Source organism: Cydia amplana, chromosome 27, assembly GCF_948474715.1.
Source record: "Cydia amplana chromosome 27, ilCydAmpl1.1, whole genome shotgun sequence".
Classification (NCBI taxonomy): domain Eukaryota; kingdom Metazoa; phylum Arthropoda; class Insecta; order Lepidoptera; family Tortricidae; genus Cydia; species Cydia amplana.
Genome location: NC_086095.1, coordinates 4890212 through 4915348, shown reverse-complemented (window position 1 = coordinate 4915348; position 25137 = coordinate 4890212). Strand labels below are relative to the sequence as shown.

The 25137-nt window shown below is 38.7% G+C and overlaps 2 protein-coding genes across 3 annotated transcripts in view; one reads left to right on the top strand and one right to left on the bottom strand.

The window, feature by feature from the left end:
* Positions 1 to 31: 31 nt before the first annotated feature.
* LOC134660478 (sorting nexin-32) lies at positions 32 to 22739 on the bottom strand. 2 transcript variants are annotated; one of them, XM_063516241.1, is made up of 12 exons: positions 22659 to 22739; positions 20653 to 20787; positions 20032 to 20202; positions 19047 to 19168; positions 18107 to 18275; positions 12286 to 12445; positions 8580 to 8695; positions 7704 to 7813; positions 4033 to 4105; positions 2314 to 2331; positions 591 to 700; positions 32 to 137 (listed from the first exon to the last, which is right to left on the bottom strand). In XM_063516241.1, exons 1-12 carry the CDS (start codon positions 22662 to 22664, stop codon positions 44 to 46), a joined length of 1284 nt encoding a protein of 427 aa, XP_063372311.1. In that variant the 5' UTR covers positions 22665 to 22739; the 3' UTR covers positions 32 to 43. The 2 variants fall into 2 exon arrangements, with proteins under 2 accessions (XP_063372311.1, XP_063372312.1); XM_063516242.1 differs by lacking the exon at positions 2314 to 2331 and having other exon boundaries at positions 38 to 137.
* A 728-nt stretch (positions 22740 to 23467) lies between these two features.
* Positions 23468 to 25137, top strand: part of LOC134660418 (neurofibromin) — a 122207-nt gene continuing 120537 nt past the window's right edge. The window contains exons 1-2 of the mRNA XM_063516158.1: positions 23468 to 23653; positions 24561 to 24704. Of these exons, the coding sequence (XP_063372228.1) occupies positions 23594 to 23653; positions 24561 to 24704 (204 nt within the window). The 5' untranslated portion in view covers positions 23468 to 23593. The remainder of the gene's footprint in view (positions 23654 to 24560; positions 24705 to 25137) is intronic.

Sequence of the window (25137 nt, the reverse complement as noted above, 5' to 3'; positions counted from 1 at the left end):
CTAAATAGCCCCCCTGCACCTGACATGTTACGCCTTAGTACGTTTACTGGCACTCCTTGAGCACTTGCAGTGATTTCCTGAACAGCTCTTGCTGCGCGCGCGCATGCTTAATTTCCAGCTCCGCTAGATCTATGAGGCTGGAAAAAAAATCACAACTTGTACAAGAGTCAAAGGAATTTCGACCTTTTGTACATGATTTACAGTTCATATTTGAGTGGCAGCGCCGAAACACGCTACGCCAACGACGAGTTGCGGTTTATTTATAGTATTTTATGCAACCGTTGTTTAAGAGAGGTCAAAAAAGTCGAGTGGCGTGAGTAACAATTTGAGGCGAAGCCGAAAATGGTTAATAAAGACGCCACGAGTATTTTTTGACTCAGTTAAACAACGTTGCATACAATACTTTTTCTACGACCAAGCACTTACTTTGAAATAAAATTGTAAAACAAATATTTTTCATTCAAAAAGTAGCAATGAATGGAGGGTACGGGCGGGATCGAGAATGAATGAAATGTGTTTTTGTTTTGTATTCATTCTATGTATAGTTAATGGTAAAGACCTTATTGTTAATGTAATAAAGTTGAAAATACCTCTTCTTGAAGGCAGCGACGCGTCTCGTCCTAAAGTCGATGAGTTCCTCGCGCGCACGCGCAGATAGTTCTTCGAATCGCGCGCACGCCGCGGCCTGAGCCTGCTCCGCCTTATTCAAACAAACATATGTGACGTTATCTAGGAAAAGGGACCTTAGGGCTCATTTAGACGGCGCGCGAACTCGTATACGATTTTAGTTACATTGCGGACCATTGAGGTGACATCAATTCAGCCGACCGATCAAACGACGCAATGTAATCAAATTCGCATGCGAGTTCTCGCACCGTATATATGAGCCCTTAGGGGCTATTCATAAATTACGTCATTTCAAATTGGGGGGGATGATGGTAGCATGACGTAGGAGGAAACGGGGTTATTCGAAGCACGATTTTTGGATGATTTTAGGGAGGGGGTCTAAATCGTCAAATATAGATGACGTAATTTATGAACAGCCCCTTATTGTCGATGGCGCATGGCCATTATTAACGATGCTCCGATATAAATACAATTAGAGATGCCCCGAATAGTGGTTTTGGCCGAATACCGAATATTCGGCATGACATGAGAACATTTTGAGTCACAATTATTATGAAAACTGATCGCTAACAAAGCTCAACGTTAGATGACGTTAGCTAAGATATATTTTTGTTGAACAGCATTAATGAATAGAGTCAAACAAAACAGACTCATGATAAAAATAAATTGTTTTTTAATCAACAAATGCTCAAAAAAGGGTCTTTGTATTTAACAACTTTCCAAGAACACATTCTAAATATACCTAAATAGTTTTTGGTTATTTTAATTATGCAATTTTTCTTTTTAAGTAGATGAAACAGATATTCGGTATTCGGCAGAATAGTAGGCAACATTCGGCCGAATACCGAACATTCGGCAAAGTGGCCGAATAGGCCGAATACCGAATAGTTGCCGAATATTCGTGGCATCTCTAAATACAATACCGCGCGACGCTGTGCGCGTAAGCGCCATCGACACTAAGGTCCTTTTTCATAGATAATGCCCCATATGGAATTTTGCAAGTTAATGGTCGGTCTTCAAACTACAGATGCCACGAATAGTGGTTTTGGCAGAATACCAAATATTCGGCCACTCTCTCGGCCGAATACCGAATATTCGGCATGAGATGCGAACATTGTGAGTCACAATTATTATGAAAACTTTTGCCAACTAAGCACAACGTTTGCTAAGATATATTTTTTGTAAAACATAACTAATGAATGTAGTTAGAGTCAATCAAATTAGACCCATGATAAAAATAAAATATTTCATCATAATCAACAAATGGGTCTTCCTATTTAACAACTTTCCAATTATACATTTTAAATATTACCTAAATATGTATACCTAATGTTTGGTATTTTTTGTGTAATTTTTCTTTTTAGGTAGGGGCAATAGATATTCGGTATTCGGCCGAATAGTAGGCAACATTCGGCCGAATACCGAATATTCGGCAAACTGGCCGAATAGGCCGAATACCGAATAGTTGCCGAATATTCGTGGCATCTCTACTTCAAACACTAGAGACTAGACTAAAGCTGCTACATATAATGCATTACCGCACACAGGTTATGTAGGCCAAAGGTTATGGCGCCATCTCACATACATTGCACCATACCTTAGGCCTACTGTTGGGTAGATGGCGTTAATTTCAAACTCTCTATTCACTCTATTCTCTTTGGTACTAGTGTATAAGCGTGCGTTTACCTCTTGAACCTCCTGGGGCTATGTGAGCACAGAACATATCGTGAAACATTAATACACACATACACACACAAACATTTAATTACATATATTGGTAAAAAAATGTTTATTATTTAGTATATAACCTTTTAACCGCCATAGAATACGTCATCGAGCGTGCTCGTGTCGCCGGGGGCACAGAATAAATAATAGTACTAAGTACAGAAGACTCACTCTCTAACAAAACGCGTCTGTTGCGATCAGCACAGATATGGCCGCTAGGTGGCGACAGCGCCACGCGCGGCTTATGGCTTTCCCCAAAATTGGTGTGGAACGGATGTACTTTTAGCTACCTGTAGCAAAGCGACGAAATCGCGGAGTGAGCCACGCCTGATATAGTCGAGAAATTGGCACGGGTTCCACCGTGGCGGGGTGGCCAAGGGGTTCAAGACGTTACCCCGGATTACGTACACGAAGTCTTATTTATCAGACAGCGGCGAAATGAGCCCGATTTTGTATGTCTTATATACATACCCCGCAACGGAGCTAGCAAAACCGTAGCATATGACAGTTTTGTGTCAGGGTTGGCGATTATGATGAACCATTTTGCTTTAACTTTATTGTATGTAAGATTAATAAAATTGATCGAGAACCTTGTTGATCCTCTTCCGATAGTTCCGATATAACCCGGTTTAATTTACTGTCAAATAATATAAATTAACAGGTCAATGTCAATATTAGATGCGTTTCAATGTATCTGTTATTTTGTTTATAAAATCAGGTTTTTTTTTCGCATATATTTCAAATATTAAAATGGAATTTTCATTGCTTGAAAATATTGGTGTGTTTGAAAACAAAGAAAAAATATTTTTTGTACTTTAGTTTATGCGTAGTTGTGATATCTTGACGTACAACTGCTACAGATTTGCTAGCTCGGTTGCGAGGTATGCTTATATATCAGTATTCGGCGGTTAAAAGGTTAAAGATAACACATTATAAAAATTGGATGATTCTCGTAATCGTACAAACGTAACGTAAACACAGCAAAAGTTAGTAAGTAAATATTTTTGATTGTGCACCATATAGTAAAAAAAACCCATAAAATGAAATACAGTTAAAAGCTAAGTAACAACAGGTGGTCTTATCGCTAAGAAGCGATCTCTTCCAGACAACCTTACCTACCGTACCGTACTTACGTATCTACTTAGGGTGCCGTTACATTTAAAAATAATTTCATTGTACCTAAATACAGTAACGCTCCATGATTGTTACGCAGTTACGCCATTTAGGGTTCTAGCTAAATTGGACATTCCATAGCGCAAGTGGGCGTTTTTTTTTTGCTGTCCCCTACAAATTTTTTTCCAAATTTGGGATTTTTTATGTTATTTCTACTCAGAATCACGAGCTCTTTCTATCCTAATAGGAGAAAAAAAGTGTCCCAAAATTTCCATACATTTTTCGATCTTTCCATTACGCGACCGCCATACAAAGTCTATGAAAAATGGTGACGGAATGGAAATAAAAACCTTAGGACACTTTTTTTCTCCTATTAGGATAGAAAGAGCTCGTGATTCTGAGTAGAAATAACATAAAAAATCCCAAATTTGAAAAACAAAAAGTGTAGGGGACAACAAAAAAAAAACGCCCAAGTATGGAACAACCAATTTAGTTAGGACCCTAAATGACGTAACAATCCCGTGTGGTGACTGTATGTATGTATGTATGTATGTATGTATAACTTACAGCATGTACGTCCTTGTTCTTAGCCCTGGCTTTTTCGAGGTTCCTATTAGCGGCTTCATATGCGGCGAGACATCTGTAAAATATTATATATTATTATATGCGGCATTATCTATGAAAAGGGACCTTATTATCGATGGCGCTTACGCCGCACAGCGTCGCGCGGCATTGTATTTATATCGGAGCATCGTTAATAATGGCGTAACCGCCATCGACAATAAGGTCCCTTTTCATAGATAACGTCACATATGTGTTAACCACTGACCACAGGCACAGAATAAACAATACAAATATAACTAGGTACAGAAGACTCACTCTCTAACAAAACGCGTCTATTACGACAGATATGACCGCTAGGTGGCGCAAGCGCGAGCAGGCGACCGTTCCGTAGCGGTGCGCGGCAACTACTATGGCTAGACACCAAAATTGGTGTGGGCCGCATGTACTTGTAGGTACTTGTAGCGACGCCACGAAATCGCGGAGTGAGCCACACCTGCCACAGTTAACTTCACTGATGGTTCCATACATCTATGCCTATTCGCAACTCGTGTCGATTTAAAACGCCGCTCGTTGCGAATTTCCTATTTTTCGCACTTGTATCGTAAATAACAATTATTTAATTGTCAACGTTCCTTTATTTTTCTCAAATTTAATTATTTATATATCTGGGTGGATCAACTATTTTTTGTTGTTTTTCTGTCCAGTTAGCCAAGAGACAATAGTAGCATAGTTTGTTAGCAGACATTGTACACCACTGACACGCTTGGTAGACGACCCTCTATGGAACGGGTTTATAAGTATCACAAAAAAGCGTGTTTGGTGAGTTTAAATGCCTAAAAATCAGGTTTTAAAGAGTGACCCAGGGGAACGTAACCATGGCAACGAGTGGCAAGAAAAAGTTGTTTCACCCATCTACCTCATAGAGAAAAAAATACATAGATTGCTCACTGCATACATCAGTTTTAGTACCAAATAGACTATTAGCATCTAGCATCGAGTAGCGGAACTATCAGTACTGCTACTTGACAATAGATGTAGCACCGACCGGAAAGTCTTTCCATCCGTGCTGTTGAGATAAGTCTTTCCGGTCGGTGCTACATCTATTGTCAAGTAGCAGTACTGATAGTTCCGCTACTCGATGCTAGATGTAGACACTGAAATTAATAGTCTAACTGATGTATGGAGTGAGCACTCTTGTCTTACTATATTTCTCTATGCTCAATTAGGGTGCTTCAAAAAAATCAAAATGATATTTTTTAACGGGGCATAGACTTAAATGCTTCCAATCGCTAAAAAAACTAACACGTATTTTTTTATTTCTCAATTAAACAACATTTACGGGTCGCTACCAGCCATCAAATCTTTTAAAAAATCGCATATTTGTTTCTGCTCATGTCGCTACAATCATGTTACTAAATACCTCCTAAATAAGCCATTTGTGATTCTAATACACTCTGTTATGCCATCAGTAGTTTTTTCAATCTATAGTTTGCATTTATCGGCATTTAAATAAACATAAATAAATCTAGTAAATCTATCCTCAAATGACCTTTGAAGCTAATTAAAAAAATCACATTAGTCAAGTCGTTCAGTGACATAGAAGTTCAGAGATTTGGTTAGTTAAGCAATTAATGTTATATTCTACGCTAAAACTTACAAATTGGTTGTTTGCGTTTATTTAAATACCTAAGAATACGGAGTACAAGTGTGTTAAACGTTCTGAGCGTGTTGACGTGTGTTTGGTATTGCAAGTCGATGTATAATACCATTATTTTCACTCCAATAAGTGACTACATACATACAGTGGCATACAATGGCGTCTAGTGCTGGTAAAAGTGATATTAGAACAAGAAAAAATACAGATATATGGCTAATTGGGCAGCTGACACCAACATTACCTCAATCAAAACTACCGTCTGTTAAAGAAGTAATGAGTTCATTTTTCTATTATAAAATTATAGAGAAATTAAATAATAAAGACTCCGCAACACACACTGCCTGCGATGTATTACAAATATGGGAAAAAGCAAGTATTCCCACCAGACTAAAAAAACATGTAGGTAATAGCCAAATTATTACAATATTTTTCGGAGTGGCAAAGATTAAAGAAAAGTCTAGGTGTTTCTTCAAAGCGAGCAACTCTTGATCAAGATCTAATTTTAGTAAAAAACTTGGAAGATTTTGTAACCAACCAAACACTGTCTTTTTTCGATACATTGGCCGTTTCATGTGATTTCTTGAAGAAAGATGTGAAGTCGTGGAAAAATGATGACAACTACAACAAATGTAAAGCTTATGTATATTCAATGAAAGTTGTCAATGACTTAGCTGAAAGAGGAGTAGCTCTGATGGAGGAATATAATCGTCTTCACACGACAAATGAGGAACAGAAGCCATTTTTACTTTTGACGGTTAAAGAATACCGACGTAAATTTCCTAATACAAAAAAGTCTACTTTAATGCAATAATTCGACATGTACCATTGCCATGTTCAACGTTATATATGCTTTATTGTAATTATTTCATGTTTTACAGACCTTTATTAAGTAAAGTTATTCATAGTTTAGTATAAATACAATTAAAAAATAATAATAAAAGATTATTTATAAAAACGTATTTTTTTGTAAAAACCTAAAACTTTCACCTCGGGTAGCGACCCCTAAATCATTTAGAAAAAACCCAAAAAAAATACTGTGTAAGTTTCTTAACAATCAAAAACATATGAGAGGGTGCCCCTAAAGAATAATAAAAAAAAATTTTTTTTCATACTTTTTGAAGCTCATGTAGAGTATCAGCTAGTTTAAGGTCCTGGCCGGACGCCACACGACCCTCGACCTTCTACTATAGTAATAGAGATCATATTTGGTTACCTCAGTCTTCTGACGAGTACAGCTTTGGCGGCGTGAGCGTCCCTCATTTAGAGTATCAGCTAGTTTTAGGTCCTGGTCGGACGCCACACGACCCTCGACCTTCTACTATAGTAATAGAGATCATATTTGGTTACCTCAGTCTTCTGACGAGTACAGCTTTGGCGGCGTGAGCGTCCCTCATTTAGAGTATCAGCTAGTTTAAGGTCCTCGTCGGACGCCACACGACCCTCGACCTTCTACTATAGTAATAGAGATCATATTTGGTTACCTCAGTCTACTGACGAGTACAGCTTTGGCGGCGTGAGCGTCCCTCATTTAGAGTATCAGCTAGTTTTAGGTCCTGTTCGGACGCCACACGACCCTCGACCTTCTACTATAGTAATAGAGATCATATTTGGTTACCTCAGTCTACTGACGAGTACAGCTTTGGCGGCGTGAGCGTCCCTCATTTAGAGTATCAGCTAGTTTTAGGTCCTGGTCGGACGCCACACAACCCTCGACCTTCTACTATAGTAATAGAGATCATATTTGGTTACCTCAGTCTACTGACGAGTACAGCTTTGGCGGCGTGAGCGTCCCTCATTTAGAGTATCAGCTAGTTTTAGGTCCTGGTCGGACGCCACACAACCCTCGACCTTCTACTATAGTAATAGAGATCATATTTGGTTACCTCAGTCTACTGACGAGTACAGCTTTGGCGGCGTGAGCGTCCCTCATTTAGAGTATCAGGTAGTTTTAGGTCCTGGTCGGACGGAACACGACCCTCGACCTTCTACTATAGTAATAGAGATCATATTTGGTTACCTCAGTCTTCTGACGAGTACAGCCTTGGCGGCGTGAGCGTCCCTCATGTAGTACCGAAGTGTGTCAGCCAGTTTCAGATCCTGGTCGGACGCCATGCGACCTTCAATTTTCTGCAAAAGAAATAGAGATTAAATTTGCACGTAACATAGAGAAATATAGTAAGAATAAGAGTGCTCACTCCATACATCAGTTTTGGTACCAAAACGCCTATTATTTTCGTAGTCGACATCTAGCATCGAGTAGCGGAATTATCAGTACTGCTACTTGACAATAGATGTTGCACCGACCCTAAAGTCTAATGCTCAAGAATTTTCAGCCAATAATATAACCGGATTAGCCGGAACTCTATTGTCAACTCCTTCTGCTTTAATATTAGTTGTAAATTGTTGTTCAATACAATTTTCGTGAGTCGCGACTCATTAGACATCTAGTATCAAGCCCGCCCAGAGGCCTATAAAAAGCCTCCGTTCCATTCTAATTTGAATCTTTATTTACACAAATTAAAATTACATTTGCATTGGCAAGTTTTGATGAGAGGTTATGTTCTACTAGCGACCCGCCCCGGCTTCGCACGGGTTAACAAATTATACGTAAACCTTTCTCTTGAATCACTCTATCTATTAAAAAACCGCATCAAAATCCGTTGCGTAGTTTTAAAGATCTAAGCATACATAGGGACAGACAGCGGGAAGCGACTTTGTTTTATACTATGTAGTGATGTATGTACATGTACGTACCCGGCACTTGTCAAAGGTGTCAGCAGCCCGAGTGAGGAAACGCTCTGTATGCGGCTGCTCTCTGGTCGCTAGTTGGGTTATGATGATGATAGCTTTATGTCAACTACAGTTCATGTTCTATGTATGTACATGTACGTACCCGGCACTTGTCAAAGGTGTCAGCAGCCCGAGTGAGGAAACGCTCTGTATGCGGCTGCTCTCTGGTAGCTAGTTGGGTTATGCACGATGACAGCTTTATATGGGCGTCGGCCACCTCTGTAAAAGAAAATATTCAATTCAATTCAATTCAATTTATTTATTTCCTTTAAATACAATTTTAACATTACAACATGTTGTTCGTAAGAGTAGGAAACGATTCCTTCGTACTAGTAAAAACTGTATGACGGCAGGAAGCACCACCTCTCCCGGATCACATTCAATCTATCTAAATCTAGACGCAGTATACATAGTATTTACGCATTATACAGTGTGTAAGTCAAATACGGGCAATAAATTAAACCAGATATAGAATTTACCCGTCTTATCATTAATTAAGATGTTTTTTTAAGTTACACTTAATTATGACCCCGTGATTAACTTTTTCCACATGTACCGAGCAGCAATGTACTGTAAACATTAAGAAACAAGATGATAATGACATTACGAGATACGAGCTTTTCATAGTAACTGCCAACAAGCGTTGACAGTTACTTTAAAAAGCTCGTATCCCGTAACGTGTGTGGTGTATTACATTGCGGGCCGAATTATTTTGTATGGTTATAATTTTCAATGCATTTCTAAGTAAAATCTATCTCAATATAGTTTTTAGGTCCTATGCTAACCACCGTTTAAATATTCGCCCGTATTGGATTTACACACTGTATAAAGATAAAGAAGAAAACAAAAAACCGGCCAAGTGCGAGTCGGACTCGCACACGGAGGGTTCCGCACCATCAACAAAAAATAGAGCAAAACAAGCAAAAAAATGGTCACCCATCCAAGTACTGACCCCGCCCGACGTTGCTTAACTTTGGTCAAAAATCACGTTTGTTGTATGGGAGCCCCACTTAAATCTTTATTTTATTCTGTTTTTAGTATTTGTTGTTATAGCGGCAACAGAAATACATCATCTGCGAAAATTTCAACTGTCTAGCTATCACGGTTCGTGAGATACAGCCTGGTGACAGACGGACGGACGGACGGACAGCGGAGTCTTAGTAATAGGGTCCCGTTTTTACCCTTTGGGTACGGAACCCTAAAAAAACAAATGATAAGGCAAACAAGTTTTTAAGTGTATGTGTGTGTGTGTGTAGTTGTTATGTAACTATTATGACATAAATAATTGAGGATGTACATAAGCCTACTATAATTACTAAACCTTACCGTACCTACCATATAGGTACCTACAGTCAAAGAATTTAATTTTCGTACCATGTGCGACTGTCTCACTCCGCGACGTCGCTTTGCTACAGGTAGCTAAAAGTACATCCGTTTCACACCAATTTTGGGGAAAGCCATAAGCCGCGCGTGGCGCTGTCGCCACCTAGCGGCTATATCTGTGCTGATCGTAACAGACGCGTTTTGTTAGAGAGTGAGTCTTCTGTACCTAGTACTATTATTTATTCTGTGGTCATACCTTGTCTCAGTGACAATCAATATGAAAGTCGCTAGGGACCTCATACTATTGTCACTGTGACATGGTACAAAATGGTACTGCAATTAAATTCCACGACCATACGTTTTGAATTGTAAAGTCAATATTTTATACTACCATCGCATAAATATGTTTTATACTGTTTGATATAGCGACCCGCCCCGGCTTCGCACGGGTTAACAAATTATACATGAACCTTCATCTTGAATCACTCTATCTCTTAAAAAAGCGGCCAAGTGCGAGTAGGACTCGCCCATGCAGGGTTCCGTATTTAGGCGATTTATGACGTATAAAAAAAAAACTACTTACTAGATCTCGTTCAAACCAATTTTTGGTGGAAGTTTACATGGTAATGTACATCATATATTTTTTTTAGTTTTATCATTCTCTTATTTTAGAAGTTACAGGGGGGGGACACACATTTTACCACTTTGGAAGTGTCTCTCGCGCAAACTATTCAGTTTATAAAAAAATGATATTAGAAACCTCAATATCATTTTTGAAGACCTATCCATACCCCACACGTATGGGTTTGATAAAAAAAATTTGAGTTTCAGTTCGAAGTTTGGTGAGTTGGCTACGGAACCCTAAAAACCGTATCAAAATCCGTTGCGTACTTTTAAAGATCTAAGCATACAGACAGACAGACAGATAGACAGCGGGAAGCGACTTTATTTTATACTATGTAGTGATTAGAATAGAATCAGCGGCATGAGTACTGAGTGGACGTACTTGCTACATGCCACGGTAAGTTATAAGATGTTATGGTCTAAATTATTTGTGTACCTTTATGTTTAGAAGTCATACGATCCACCCTAGCGACTGCCTCCTTCAAGTGCGTGTAATACTCCTGTAGGAACGTGGTCTCCTGTTGAAAAAAATCGTTCACGTCTCGGCCTGTCGTAGATCTTACCTGTTATTGTTATTATTTTACTCGTAAATACTAACATTATCAACATACCTTTATGTTTAGAAGTCATCCGATCCACCCTAGCGACTGCCTCCTTCAAGTGCGTGTAATACTCCTGTAGGAACGTGGTCTCCTGTTCGAAGAAATCGTTCACGTCGCGGCCTGTCATATATCTCGCCTGTTACTGTTATTTTACTCTAAATAGTGACATTATTCACATTATCAACGTACCTTTATGTTTAGAAGTCATACGATCCACCCTAGCGACTGCCTCCTTCAAGTGCGTGTAATACTCCTGTAGGAACGTGGTCTCCTGTTCGAAGAAATCGTTCACGTCGCGGCCTGTCGTAGATCTCGCTTGTTATTGTTATTATTTTACTCTAAATAGTGACATTATCGACATACCTTTATGTTTAGAAGTCATCCGATCCACCCTAGCGACTGCCTCCTTCAAGTGCGTGTAATACTCCTGTAGGAACGTGGTCTCCTGTTCGAAGAAATCGTTCACGTCGCGGCCTGTCGTAGATCTCGCTTGTTATTGTTATTATTTTACTCTAAATAGTGACATTATCGACATACCTTTATGTTTAGAAGTCATCCGATCCACCCTAGCGACTGCCTCCTTCAAATGCGTGTAATACTCCTGTAGGAACGTGGTCTCCTGTTCGAAGAAATCGTTCACGTCGCGGCCTGTCGTAGATCTCGCCTGATGTTGTTATCATTTTACTCTAAATGGTAACATTATCTAGTTTATCAGCATACCTTTATGTTTAGAAGTCATACGATCCACCCTAGCGACTGCCTCCTTCAAATGCGTGTAATATTCCTGTAGGAACGTGGTCTCCTGTTCGAAGAAATCGTTCACGTCGCGGCCTGTCGTAGATCTCGCCTGATGTTGTTATCATTTTACTCTAAATGGTAACATTATCTAGTTTATCAGCATACCTTTATGTTTAGAAGTCATACGATCCACCCTAGCGACTGCCTCCTTCAAGTGCGTGTAATACTCCTGTAGGAACGTGGTCTCCTGTTCGAAGAAATCGTTCACGTCGCGGCCTGTCGTAGATCTCGCTTGTTATTGTTATTATTTTACTCTAAATAGTGACATTATCGACATACCTGTATGTTTAGAAGTCATGCGATCCACCCTAGCGACTGCCTCCTTCAAGTGCGTGTAATATTCCTGTAGGAACGTGGTCTCCTGTTCGAAGAAATCGTTCACGTCGCGGCCTGTCGTAGATCTCGCCTGATTTTGTTATCATTTTACTCTAAATAGTAACATTATCTAGTTTATCAGCATACCTTTATGTTTAGAAGTCATGCGATCCACCCTAGCGACTGCCTCCTTCAAATGCGTGTAATATTCCTGTAGAAACGTGGTCTCCTGTTCGAAGAAATCGTTCACGTCCCGCACGGTCGCGCCGAGGTAGATCTCGTCTGTTGTTGTTGTCATGGAACGGACCTGTTCAATAAAACCATAGAGAAATATAGTAAGACAAGAGTGCTCACTCCATACATCAGTTAGACTATTAATTTCAGTGTCTACATCTAGCATCGAGTAGCGGAACTATCTGTACTACTACTTGACAATAGATGTAGCACCGACCGGAAAGTCTTATCTCAAGAGCAACTTTTCGGTTGGTGCTACATCTATTGTCAAGTAGCAGTACTGATAGTTCCACTACTCCATTCTAGATGCTAATAGTCTTTTTGGTACTAAAACTGATGTATGCAGTGTACAATCTATGTATTTTTTCTCTATGACAAAACATAAAGTCACAAGGGACAATATTACTGTTGTATAATACTGGGTAATCAAATTTTTGAATTAATACTTTTACACATTATGTATTCCATTGATGTATGGTGTCACTTCAATAAACTAAGTCAACAAATAAAAATTACGTATTTAAGGTGACGGTAGAGGTGGGTAAATTTTCAGATTCTGTCAATTTACCCCATTTCACACACAAGCGCACTTCACGCACACTACCTCACTTTACTGGTACAGGTCATTGACCCATCAAGTTTTTTTAAGATAGCGTTTTGAGTTTAGTGTTAACTACTGACCTCTTTTGAGGAACAGAAACTGTAAAAACGTTCCATTGAAAGAAGAAAGAGAAACAATACATTAAATCTTGCTCTCCTTGTCTGTTCATGTCACACGTGACGTATTTAAATTCTAATTTAATTCATTTGATTGTTAACTATTTTCTGCATATTATGGCTTTGTCGAGATACGCGTTTTGTAAAGTTAAACCGAATAAACCCAGATGTCATTAAGTCAGATGTAAAATGTTATTTACTACTCTATACGGTTATTCATAAGGCGAAAAATCAATTCAATTAGAAATTTAAATAAATAAAGTTTCGGCAGGGTGGAACTTTAATTAAGGCCGACAAAATAAAATTTAATAATATATGTCGGCTGATGTGGGTACATAAGATCTTTACAGATTTACTTGTACGAGTATCGTATATTCGCTATTTATTTTGCTATTAAATTTATAAAATTAAAATAAATAATTAAATATTATACTGGCATTCCACCGCTATTATTTCAGTGCTGAACTGATTATCTTCGATCGTAGCCTTGATGATGTAGTTGTACTTACACTTACGGCGGTAGGAGCGGCAATGAACCCCGCGCAGCGTAGAACGAGAGGTGCGTTGGGATAAGTGCATATACATATAATTCTTCGTGCGTCTGTCTGTCTGTCCGTCCGTCTGTCACAGTCTATTTTCTCCGAAACTACTGGACCAATTCAGTTGAAATTTGGCACACATATGTAAATTTGGCACACAAATGTAAATTTGTGACCTAAAGATGGACGTGTAACGTAAATAAAATGTATTTTAGAGAATTTGAAATACGGTAGCCATTTTTGGGGGGGGGGGTAAATGAAAAAATGAAAAAATATGTTTCTTAAACTATATAGTGTTACATATCAAATAAAAGAGCTCATTGTAAGAATCTCAAAGATATTTTTTTTTTATAATTTTAGGATTAATAGTTCAGCAGTTATTCATGAAAATAGGCAAAAAATGATCATTCTCCGCCCACTTTCTCCGAAACAACTGGATCTAAAATTTTGAAAAAAATACACAAAGTAGTTCTTTACCTATATATGTCAGGAAAATCTATAAGAAATGTGCAGTCAAGCGTGAGACGGACTTAATATACGGAACCCTTAGAATGCGAGTCCGACTCGCACTTGTTTTTGTTTAGCTCTTATTAGGGTTAAGGAGTTTTATGAGTGAAAAAAGAAGTTTTTTGTTTTATGTGCCCGCGTTATTAACGATCGATTGTGTTTTAAACGATAATTAGACAAAAAAACTTGTTTTTCACCCAACGAATGTAGATCTTCCAAGTCGCCTTTGGATAGGCTTAATTTTAAAAATAATTGAAATAATGTTCTATATCATTCATACTTGCAAAAAAAGACTAAAAATAATTTACGTGACCAATGCTTATTATTAGTAAATATCTTATAATTTAATATCTGATATATCACACGATACAAAAAAATGGCCGCAAAGTTAAAAGTTTATTTATTTACGTTACTAGTCCATCTTTGGATCACCGACTCTTTGACATATGTGAAAAATGTGTACCAAATTTCAATTGAATTAGTCTATTAGGGGCAGACACACGAGTGATCTTAAAAGGGATTTTTTTCTTGAATGATTTGTATGTACTTACCCCAACGCACCTCACGTTCCACGCGGCGCAGCGTAATCAGTAAGTACCTAATAATTAGTGTCCGACCGAAACACAATTTCTGTATATATAAATATTGTTGTCCTACTTGCTCCCCAACTTTTGGTCTTTGTCACATAGTTTAGTTTCATAATACGAAGTACTATTTCGTATGTTTCGGCCAGGCCGAAAGATTCGACCGTTTTTTGGCCGAAACCGAAACTACGGCCGAAACATGATTTTATGGCCGAAACTGGCCGAAACAGAAACCGAAACCGAATCTTCGGTCGTACGAATAATCACAATGGTCTTAAGTACCATAGACCCTACTGTCGCTTAAGTCCTTTATGACAATCTCTGCCTATTAGAACTTATAAAAAAAAAGAAACCGAGTAATTATATCCAACTACCGAACCTGCTTACAAATTTTCTCGAGATATTTGAGAAATGTGATATGCAAAGGAGAACATTCGAACAAACGAAAGTATTTTTGCCCAAGCTGAAACGGAGACCTTCGCCTACGCTCGGTCAGTGATGGTTTAGGTACAGTCAGCTGCAGGTCACCCCTGCATAGAAGATTGTATGCAGGGGTGGTACCTTTTCTCTGCAGCTGACTGTACACCTATAAAAAATAGTTGTACCTGCTGCAATTTTATACCGGTACCGTACTTTATATTTCAACAGGTATAGTACCTTCAAAACGAAGCGGTATTGATAAATAATAACGGTACCGTACCGCCTATAAATAATAATAATAATTCAGCCTATATACAGGGTGGTCCAAACCTTGACGTCCAAAAATTTTTTTTTAGATTCCTCACGTCGTGGGCTATCAGAATATACCCCATGTATGTTAGCCGATTTTTCGTAGTTATCGAGTTATGATTTTTTTTTACTTTTAACTTTTCATATGAAATTCCGGGGTTCCCATACAGAGTGGCTAAAAAATAACTGCATTTCCGTTGCCAGGGAGGTTTTGGGATTATACTGAGCAACTTTTACAATGGGGCCAACCCCGAAACCGCGAAAAAAAATTACCCTTCCATAGAAAATGGACTAGCCAAAATGTATAAAAAAGCCAATTTTTTTTCGCGATTTCGGGGTTGGTCCCATAATAAAAGTTGCTCAGTATAATCCCAACACCTCCCTGGCAACGGAATGCAGTTATTTTTCAGCCACTCTGTATGGGAACCCCGGAATTTCATAGGAAAAGTTAAAAGCTTAAAAAATCATAACTTGAAAACTACGAAAAATCGGCCAACATACATATGGGGTACATTATGATAGCCGACGATTTTTGGACGTCACGGTTTGGACCACCCTGTATAGACAATAATCTCAACGCTAGCCCAATGCGGATTGGGGACTTCACACACAGCTTTGAATTTCTTCGCAAATGTATGCACTACGAGTATGCAGGTTTCCTCACGATGTTTCCTCCTTCACCGAAAAGCTAGTGGTAAATATCAAATGATATTTCGTACATAAGTTCCGAAAAACTCATTGGTACGAGCCAGGATACCAATGAGTTTTTCCTTACCGCTTATACCGTAAAGAAATAATGCAGTCTCTGCTTTGCACGATTATTGTGTGGACATAATTCTTATAATCACCGAAACATACATACCTCTACGCACAGAATGTCATTGAAATAAAACATTGTTTTTTATAGTAAATTAATATAACATTCGATTTATACACATAACAATAAGCAGGCCAGGCCGCAGCGATATTGGCCTGTAAGCTTCATCTCGGTCTCCAAATCCGCAAAACTCGCTGGTACTAAATGCTGGTCTTGCCGTTATTAATTATCTTGATTCTTGAAGATTATCAGAACAGCACGTTACGTAATCGCATACATAGACGGAACGAACGTCAACAAAGTAGGTGTAGACACTGCAAGTCTTTAGGTATTAAACGAATTACGCTTCGTATTAATAGATGAGTAATATTTAAATGAACATATAATATTCTCTAACATAAATACAAGATTACAATTAATTGACATCAAAAGTCATTGACGTACAGAAGTCATATACATTTTTATAATGACGCAAAATTGATACCAGCATAATGGAAATCAATCCCAATCAGTAAAACGAGTCTTTAAACTTTTTTCATTTTAAGCGGGTTTTGAAGGAACAAGTTACTTAAATTCGATTGTAATCGTATTGTTTTAGGATAATTTACTGCTGTTTTCGACCGTTACGACCCGTAAATAACAACAACTCACATTTAAAATTTGACTGGAGCTCGACGTGATTATATTTATTTACCCTATTTTATGAAATACAATTTATCTACTGGTATACATTTTCGTATGCGTATATGATGAAATGTCTATAATAATGTCAAAAACGAGCTACGACGACGTACACGTCTGCTTCGATGCAAGGCCAACGGCCATCTGACTCGAAGAAGAGTTTTGAGTGATGTCGTCAATGTATGGAAATTATACGAAAGTTTACATTTGGGATTGAATTTCTGTGTTGTATTTGTGAGTAAAAATATAAGCAGATAATAATCTGGTAGTTTAGTTATCTAGCCTTCAAAATCCCACAACAACTCAATTACTGTCAAAGACAAAACTGTAATGCGTTTTGCTCAAACGGAACTCCATATTTTGATTTTTGGACACTTTTAGTGTCGATTTGTAGAGAATTACAGCAAATAAAAAAAAATATGGCGTGAAGAGCCGGTACACGGCTTCTTCGTGAACAGATTTACGTATAATTTAATGCAGTTATTAATCATTCATTGAACAAATTGATTGCACAAAGTGAGGTCTAAATCGAAAACGTCATATACCGTCCCCTTAATGGCTACTAGCCACCCGCCCCGGTTTCGCACGGGTTACACAAAACCTTAAAAATTTATAATTATTATTAGTATGTAGGTCCCTTTGTTTCCCATAAAGTTTTAAGTCATAATGTATTGTTTGTCATATTATCATTAGTCATATAAAAAACTCAAAAAGGCGCGTTATTACAAAGATAAAACCTAGCTAGATCGATTTTTCGTCCCCAAAAACCCCCACATACCAAATTTCATCGAAATCGTTAGAGCCGTTTCCGAGATCCCCGAATATATAAATAAATATATAAATAAATAATTAAATATACAAGAATTGTCGTTTAAAGGTATAATATAAAACTGAAACGGTTAACCTTTCAGGATTTTCGTAAGGTGTCCTATAGATAGGTTAGGTTAGGTTTGTTTTATGGCAATCCTGAAAAGTGACGCGTTTCTGAACCAAATGAATTATGACTAACGAAAATGCGGGCAATAATACATTATGACTTAAAACTTTTTGGTAAACAATAGAGACCCTAACTTGATGAGGTATATCTTGGTGCACGAAGCGGCGAGTCGTATATAAACTCGAGGCAGGCATGGCTATAAATAAACAGTATGATGGCTCACCAGCGTCGTGATGAGGTGTATCTTGGCTCTCGGCTTGGCGCAGAGGTCTCTCTCGTACTCGAGGAACACGCGCAGGTGCGAGTCGTTCCGAAACACGGGGTGCGACGCTAGCCGCTGCAGGAATACTTCGTGCATGGCGACTGTTTTCTTGAACGTGGCCAGATATTCGCTGTGAAACAAAACATGACGAGTTAAACTTTTATAACTAACACGGGACTTAATCGCGTAAGACTTACGTCACGTTCGAAACGTCAGGCCACAAATAAACGTTAAGTCTTACGCGATTAAGTCCCGTGGTAGTAATAAAAGTATGAGTGAGGATCGTGTTAGTTTAAATCAATATCAGGTTGCGAATATCCGCATCCGCATCCGCAACCGCGGAACTTCCGCATTATTTTCAACATCCGCATCCGCATCAAATCGATGCGTATTTAATGCGGATGCGGATGTGGAACAGGTCGGTACAGGAACGTCTTAGCATCGGCGTAAGTGCTAGACTGCTAGGTAATTTAGTCATTAACCAAAAAAACCTATTAGAAATGAGCAGTCAAGCGTGAGTGGGACTTAATGTACGGAACCCTTGGAACGCGAGTCCGACTCGCACTTGGCCGGTTATTTGAAATAAAAATTACTAAAATATAATATTTGACGTTTTTTATGGTACTATCTTGACATCCGCATCCGCGATGTGAGCCTTTAAAAATCCGCATCCGCATCCGCGGATGTCAAAAAATCGGCATCCGCAACATCCCTGATCAATATGATGACTAATGCTAAACATAAGACTTTCCGGTCGGTGCTACATCTATTGTCAAGTAGCAGTAGTGATAATTCCGCTACACGATGCTAGATGTAGACACTGAAATTTAGTCTTTTTGGTACCAAAACTGATGTATGGAGTGAGCAATCTATGTATTTTTTTCTCTACGAATAAACTCACTCTTCCAACTCCTCCTTCATTTTGAGGAACTCTTCCCGAGTCAAGGCACCTTCGCCTTCGCCGAGACGTTGCAGTTTTTCGCGCGACGCGTCAAAGTCCGGCCGTGGAGGCGCTGGCGGTATCTAATCAGAAATAAGGATTGAGAAAGTATTCTTTATTTCTAGCTGGGTGGATCAACTTCTTGTTGTTATTCTGTCCGGTCAGCCAAGAGACAATATTAATATTAGCATAGTTTGTTAGGAGACATTGTACACCACCTTCTGACACGCTTATCTTATCTTATCTTATTATTTTCGGGGGCCCTTACGGATACACTTCGACCCATAGGGATCTTTTGTGCAATTACCCCCTGGAGAAGATCCGTCAGCTACTCAAGAGCTTTTCCCACCATATCCATGTGTCGGATGATGGAGCTCATGGGTAGCGTTTTAAAGTCCTTTGGTTCCAGATATCCTGCTCCAAAGTCCTTCATTCTTTGTCTGGCGAGGGCGTGACATTCACACATTAAGTGTTTCACTGTCTCTTCCTCTTCGCCACACATACGACAATTCTGACACGCTTGGTAGACGACCCTCAATGGAAAGGGTTTATAAGTATCACAAAAAAGCGTGTTTGGTGAACTTAAATGGTTAAAAATCAGGTTTTAAAGAGTGACCCAGGAGAACGTAACCATGGCAACGACTGACAAGAAAAAGTTGATTCACCCCTCTACAAAAGAAAACACTAATAACACAGCTGTATAAGTGAGATTCGTATTTGCGATGACAATAATATGCTAATATGGAGCTGATCTGATGATGCAGTCGGAAGGTAGCAAACAGAACTCTTTGATGGGAAGACAAAAACACATTCAGTTTAGGCTCATTAGAAAGGTCTCGAGACGTACATACTTGATGCAAAGTACAGTCAGCAATAAAAGTGTGTATCAATAAATATTTTTGACCGTTACTTGTTTAAATAAATAAGTATACAAGGAACTACTCACAATGTAACCAGCGTACTGCTCATTCTCCTCATATCTGTCATGCAGCCACACGAACTCCTCATGCTGCCGGACCACCAGGAACTCTGACTTCTGGAACTCGGGCAGAGTGGTCTTGGTGTGGACCGTGAACTTCACTTTTTCCTTTTCACTGAGCGCGTCCGATATGTCCACCTGTTTGACAGTTGAAAATGATGCTAAATAATTTAATCCTTGCATTTAAACGCTTGCAATATGTGACATTTTTCCTATGCCGTTCAGTTCAGGCCCCTATTTCACCACGGTCACAGGTCAAACATTATTTACAATTATTATAAGATAGCTTAGCTTATATTAGGTATATATATTTATTTTATGGTTTCGACATATTTAATCATTCAGCCAGGAATTCTTTCACCGAGTAGTATGCTTTTGATGTGCAGAACGTGTTGAATTTACGTGTGTAGTTGCGTTCAGTACTCGATTTTTTGATTATAAACTATCACTGTTGCTGACGTCACATGCATCCATGGGCTACGGTTACCGCTTACCATCGGGCGGGCCGTATTTCTGTTTGCCAGGACAGGACATGGTGGGGGCCGAGTGTGGGTCGTGATTGGTTTAGATTAAAGTGTTGAAACTCACCAATAAGCTGTTATCAGCGAGTGACACATTCTCGCTAGGTTTCTTCTTCTCCACAACCGTGTCTCCGGCTGTCGGTGATGGTATGGACATGGTGGGGGCTGAGAGGGGGTCATCGTTGGTTTCTTCCACACAGTCCTGAAATATACATGGTCATCATCATACATCGGTGTTTTCGGTGCGGGAATGTTTTACACTAGCCAAATAACAGGTAAAAAATGTAAAAAACGATACTAGGCGGCAAATTTGAAAAATCGCGGGTTAGCAACACTACGTTTGAATTATTCTAAAATCGCGTGTCATTTATATCTTATCTGTGGAACTGTTTTGTTTACATTTCATCTTTGTTCGATGTACATTGCTGCTTTTTGTTCGTTTCCTAGGGATACCATACTTTAGTTTGCTTTATATTGCTACTGACATATCCGGCTTGACAGACTATAATTTAACATTTCTAAGCACATTTGGACCTTACTACCTACGTTTAATTCAGAGTTTAGTAATTATTTTACAATAAACAAGGTTATAAATACACGAAATCATTCCCGCACCAATAACCCCGATGTATGGTCATCATATTGTCTTCGGTTACCGCGATAGTTACTCATGAAATAAAACTATTAAAACGGATTATATCGCGTATATTGAATAAAATCCGATACAATCTGTTTTAATTGTTTTATTTCTATACATGGTCAGTCAAATTACGGTCGGTTTTAGTCGTATGAGTATCCTATTAGAGTTGCAACTTTGCACCTACTTTGCAAAAAATTGCAACATCGTACATTACCATAGGAACTTGGTGTTTAGACTTTAAGCCTCGTCTCCATATCGCGCGGCAAACCATCGAAATTGGCTCCGCGGCAGACGCGCGCAATGGATACCGGGCGCATCGAGTTGGCTCGCGCGGCAGTCCGGTATCCATTGCACGCGGCTGCCGCGCGAGCCAATGTTTGATGGTTTGCCGCGCGATATGGAGACGGGGCTTTAGAGTATCACTTCCACACAATTAGCTTGGACTGAATCTAACAATTTTACCAAATTAAAATGTAACCTTACTCCACCACATTTGAGCATCATACCCGGGTTGGTCTAAAATTATATGACTGCGGCCAGACTCGACTCCATCAAACTTTTCATACATTTAGTATGATTTCACGGAGTTTAGACGGCACAAATCCAGAGAATGACCCACCCATATCATAGCATCCAGGAAATTTTAATTTTTCCTTTAATTTAAATAGTTACAAGATAATCTGCCCTACCATCAGCCAAAACACAAAAAAACAGACAGACAGACGGACAGAGTTACTCCATAAGGGTTCCTTTTGTAGCTTTTTGGTATGGAACCTTAAAAAATTAGTTGTACCAATGTTTTTCAGAGATGGTTGAATTTAGGAACAGTGACTGATAGGACAGTATGCATTAGAAGACCAATGTTATCTTATCAGCAATGTCAAATAATACTCATTATTGTTCTACATACATACCAAAGACATATTAAAAGCTACACACTTTAGCATTTTACAAAACTAAATAAAACTTCCTTAAAATTCCCAACTAATAACTACACACGCCGAGTCTGACTGTGAAACTAGATATGATCTCTTTTTTCGCTCTCAATAGCAAAGATACCTACTTTTTCAACGCAGCAGTTTCACCAATTAACGAATTACAATGTTAACGACCTAAACATGAAGTAGTTAACAGCATTAAGCCAACAGAGCGCATTAAACAACCTTGGGAACTGTAAAAAGTTTGAGAATGCAGCTAACCACGTCAAATGGCTTGTTAGGGCAAAAAACTGCAAAAACAACGATCTAGTATCACTGATACGTGCAAGCACTGTGACTACTGTGAGTCATACGTGTTTGAAGCCGTATTGATAACGTTAAGTAGTATTTTTACTGCATTATCCCGGAAAACCGAGCGTTGACGCCCCCTAAACTCTAATTAGAAAATCGAGTAAAGAAACAACTGAGAATACATGAAATACACTTGTAACTCACCATCATCTTGTTGTTAACAAGCAGAACACTGAATAGTAAGATAAAGATGATAATTAGAACTAATTTTCCACGAAAACAATAAAAAGTGCCCAAGTGAACGATCGGAATGACAGCTATTTTTATTTTTTTTGTAGTTGGACTAACTTTTTAATTTTAGCTCCACGTTAAGGTTTGATAAATATCAAACGGCCACAGTCAATTTTATTTAATGTCTTATAACTTTTAAATTAATAGTTAAAGAAGATAATTTAATGTTAAATAATTTAATGTTATATTTGTACTTAAAAGTCTTGTTTGTATTTTTAATATCTATACAGAATAAATGACAGATACAGAAATCATAGGTAACTTTGTAAACGTAACTTCTATTGATCGAAAATTTGACAGCCGCATTTTAGTGCTGCCAGCATAAATCAATATTTTTCCGTACAATTAAGATTTTTTTGTTACAAAGAATAAAAATTGTAAAATGTAGTAGTGTTTTTTATACAGGAGGCGAACGAACAGACGAATCACCTGATGGTAAGCGATTGCCGTCGCCCATGAGCACCTAACACGATGCCATTTTTTTTATGAAATTGCATAGCTGGATTAGTACCCCCATTCATTTTTACTTGAATCAAATCAAAATAAAGAATGAAAACTCGTTTCCCATAGTCTTGTATTGTGAGAAAGCCTCTGAAACAAATCGAGCGATGTTCTGTTTTTATGGATATTTCTGCGATATTTTTGGAACTTCACATGGGTACCCCAATATCCACAATTTTTTATATATTGCCATCTTGTTCTATCTCACCAAAATTATCTACTATCCTGTTGTCACAACCCCAGGCCAAATTCAATACAAATCGAAATTCCTAGTCAAGTATGGAATCCTTTGAAATGCGTGTTGTTTATGAATTATTTACATAAAAATATACATTTATTTACACAAAATGGGCACTCAAAAACCTGGAGAATGGGCGAACTCGCTAATAGCCAGATTTGAAGAGCAAGTAAGTAGAATCTTTACTGTTCTTAAGACATAATGAGACCCACCCTTTCTGTATATTTTGCGTACATTTGTGTTGAAATGTATAATTTCTCGCTGAAGTTAGCTTGCATCGGCTTCCAGTCAATGTCCTTTTGCCTTCGGGACTCTTAACAGTTTAAAAATATACGTAGTATAAACATATTTTTTTTCCTAATACGCATCAGTTGAAACCAGGGCCCCGTTTCTCAAAAGCTCGTAACTTGAGAAACGGGCCCCAGGTCTGAATTAAGTCCAGCTGGGCTAGCACATGATTGGCGCGACAGTATCGCGGCGAGATAGACTACCCGTCCCTCTTTAATAACATAGTTAGAAAAAGACGGGTAGTCTATCTGCATGGTGTTTAGCAAAAATGTGTCAACCTACATTCATTTTGCAATAAGATGTCAACTCAAAAAATTGATGCTTAAAGTTGACATTTTATTGCAAAATCAATGTGAGTTGACACATTTTTGCTAAACACCATCCATCTCGCCACGAGATACTCGTGCTAGGCCTACAGGCACAATCGGTTGCGTGGCTCTAGGAGAGGCTAGAGAGAGAAAGAAGTTGTAGTTATCTCATCTGACTGATTAACTTGCCTATACCTATTTCTATTGTATAGTTGCTTTATATCTTTCTACTTTTTTCAAATTTTTTGTGTATTTTCCCCATTCCTTTTTGTGTAATATATGTAGATATGTCACTGTAGAGTTTTTATTTAAAATAGGTTATGCCGAAAATGGATTTGGCGCAGTAGCCACCAGCATCCATATTTTATTTTATATGGTGTGCCAATTTCTAATGTATGGTGGGACCGCATCAGCAGTACATTCTACGCCTAGAATATATTGCACATATCTCCATCTTAATCTTTTGCCTATTCTTCCTAGCTACCATACAAAACCGGGGCACAGAACCTCCACTCCCGAATAAACGAGGAACAATGCAAAGCCTGCCTCGTACAGATTAGCAGGCATCGCTTCTCGCTCGTCATCGCCGGCCTCACCAAGATCCTGCAGCGAGTCAACGAATTGGTACGTTCTCGCTACGCTCGCATTTCATACAAATCCTCGCAACACTATAATAACGAGGAACAGTAAAGCCTGCCTCGTATACATTAGCAGGCATCGCTTCTCGCTCGTCATCGCCGGCCTCACCAAGATCCTGCAGCGAGTCAACGAATTGGTACGTTCTCGCTACGCTCGTATTTCATACAAATCCTCGCAACACTATAATAACGAGGAACAGTAAAGCCTGCGTCGTATACATTAGCAGGCATCGCTTCTCGCTCGTCATTGCCGGCCTCACCAAGATCTTGCAGCGAGTCAACGAATTGATACGTTCTCGCTACGCTCGTATTTCATACAAATCCTCGCAACACTTTAATAACGAGGAACAGCAAAAAAATAAAATAAATAAATAAAAATAAAAATCGTTTATTTCAGACTAAGTAAGTCCATAAAAATG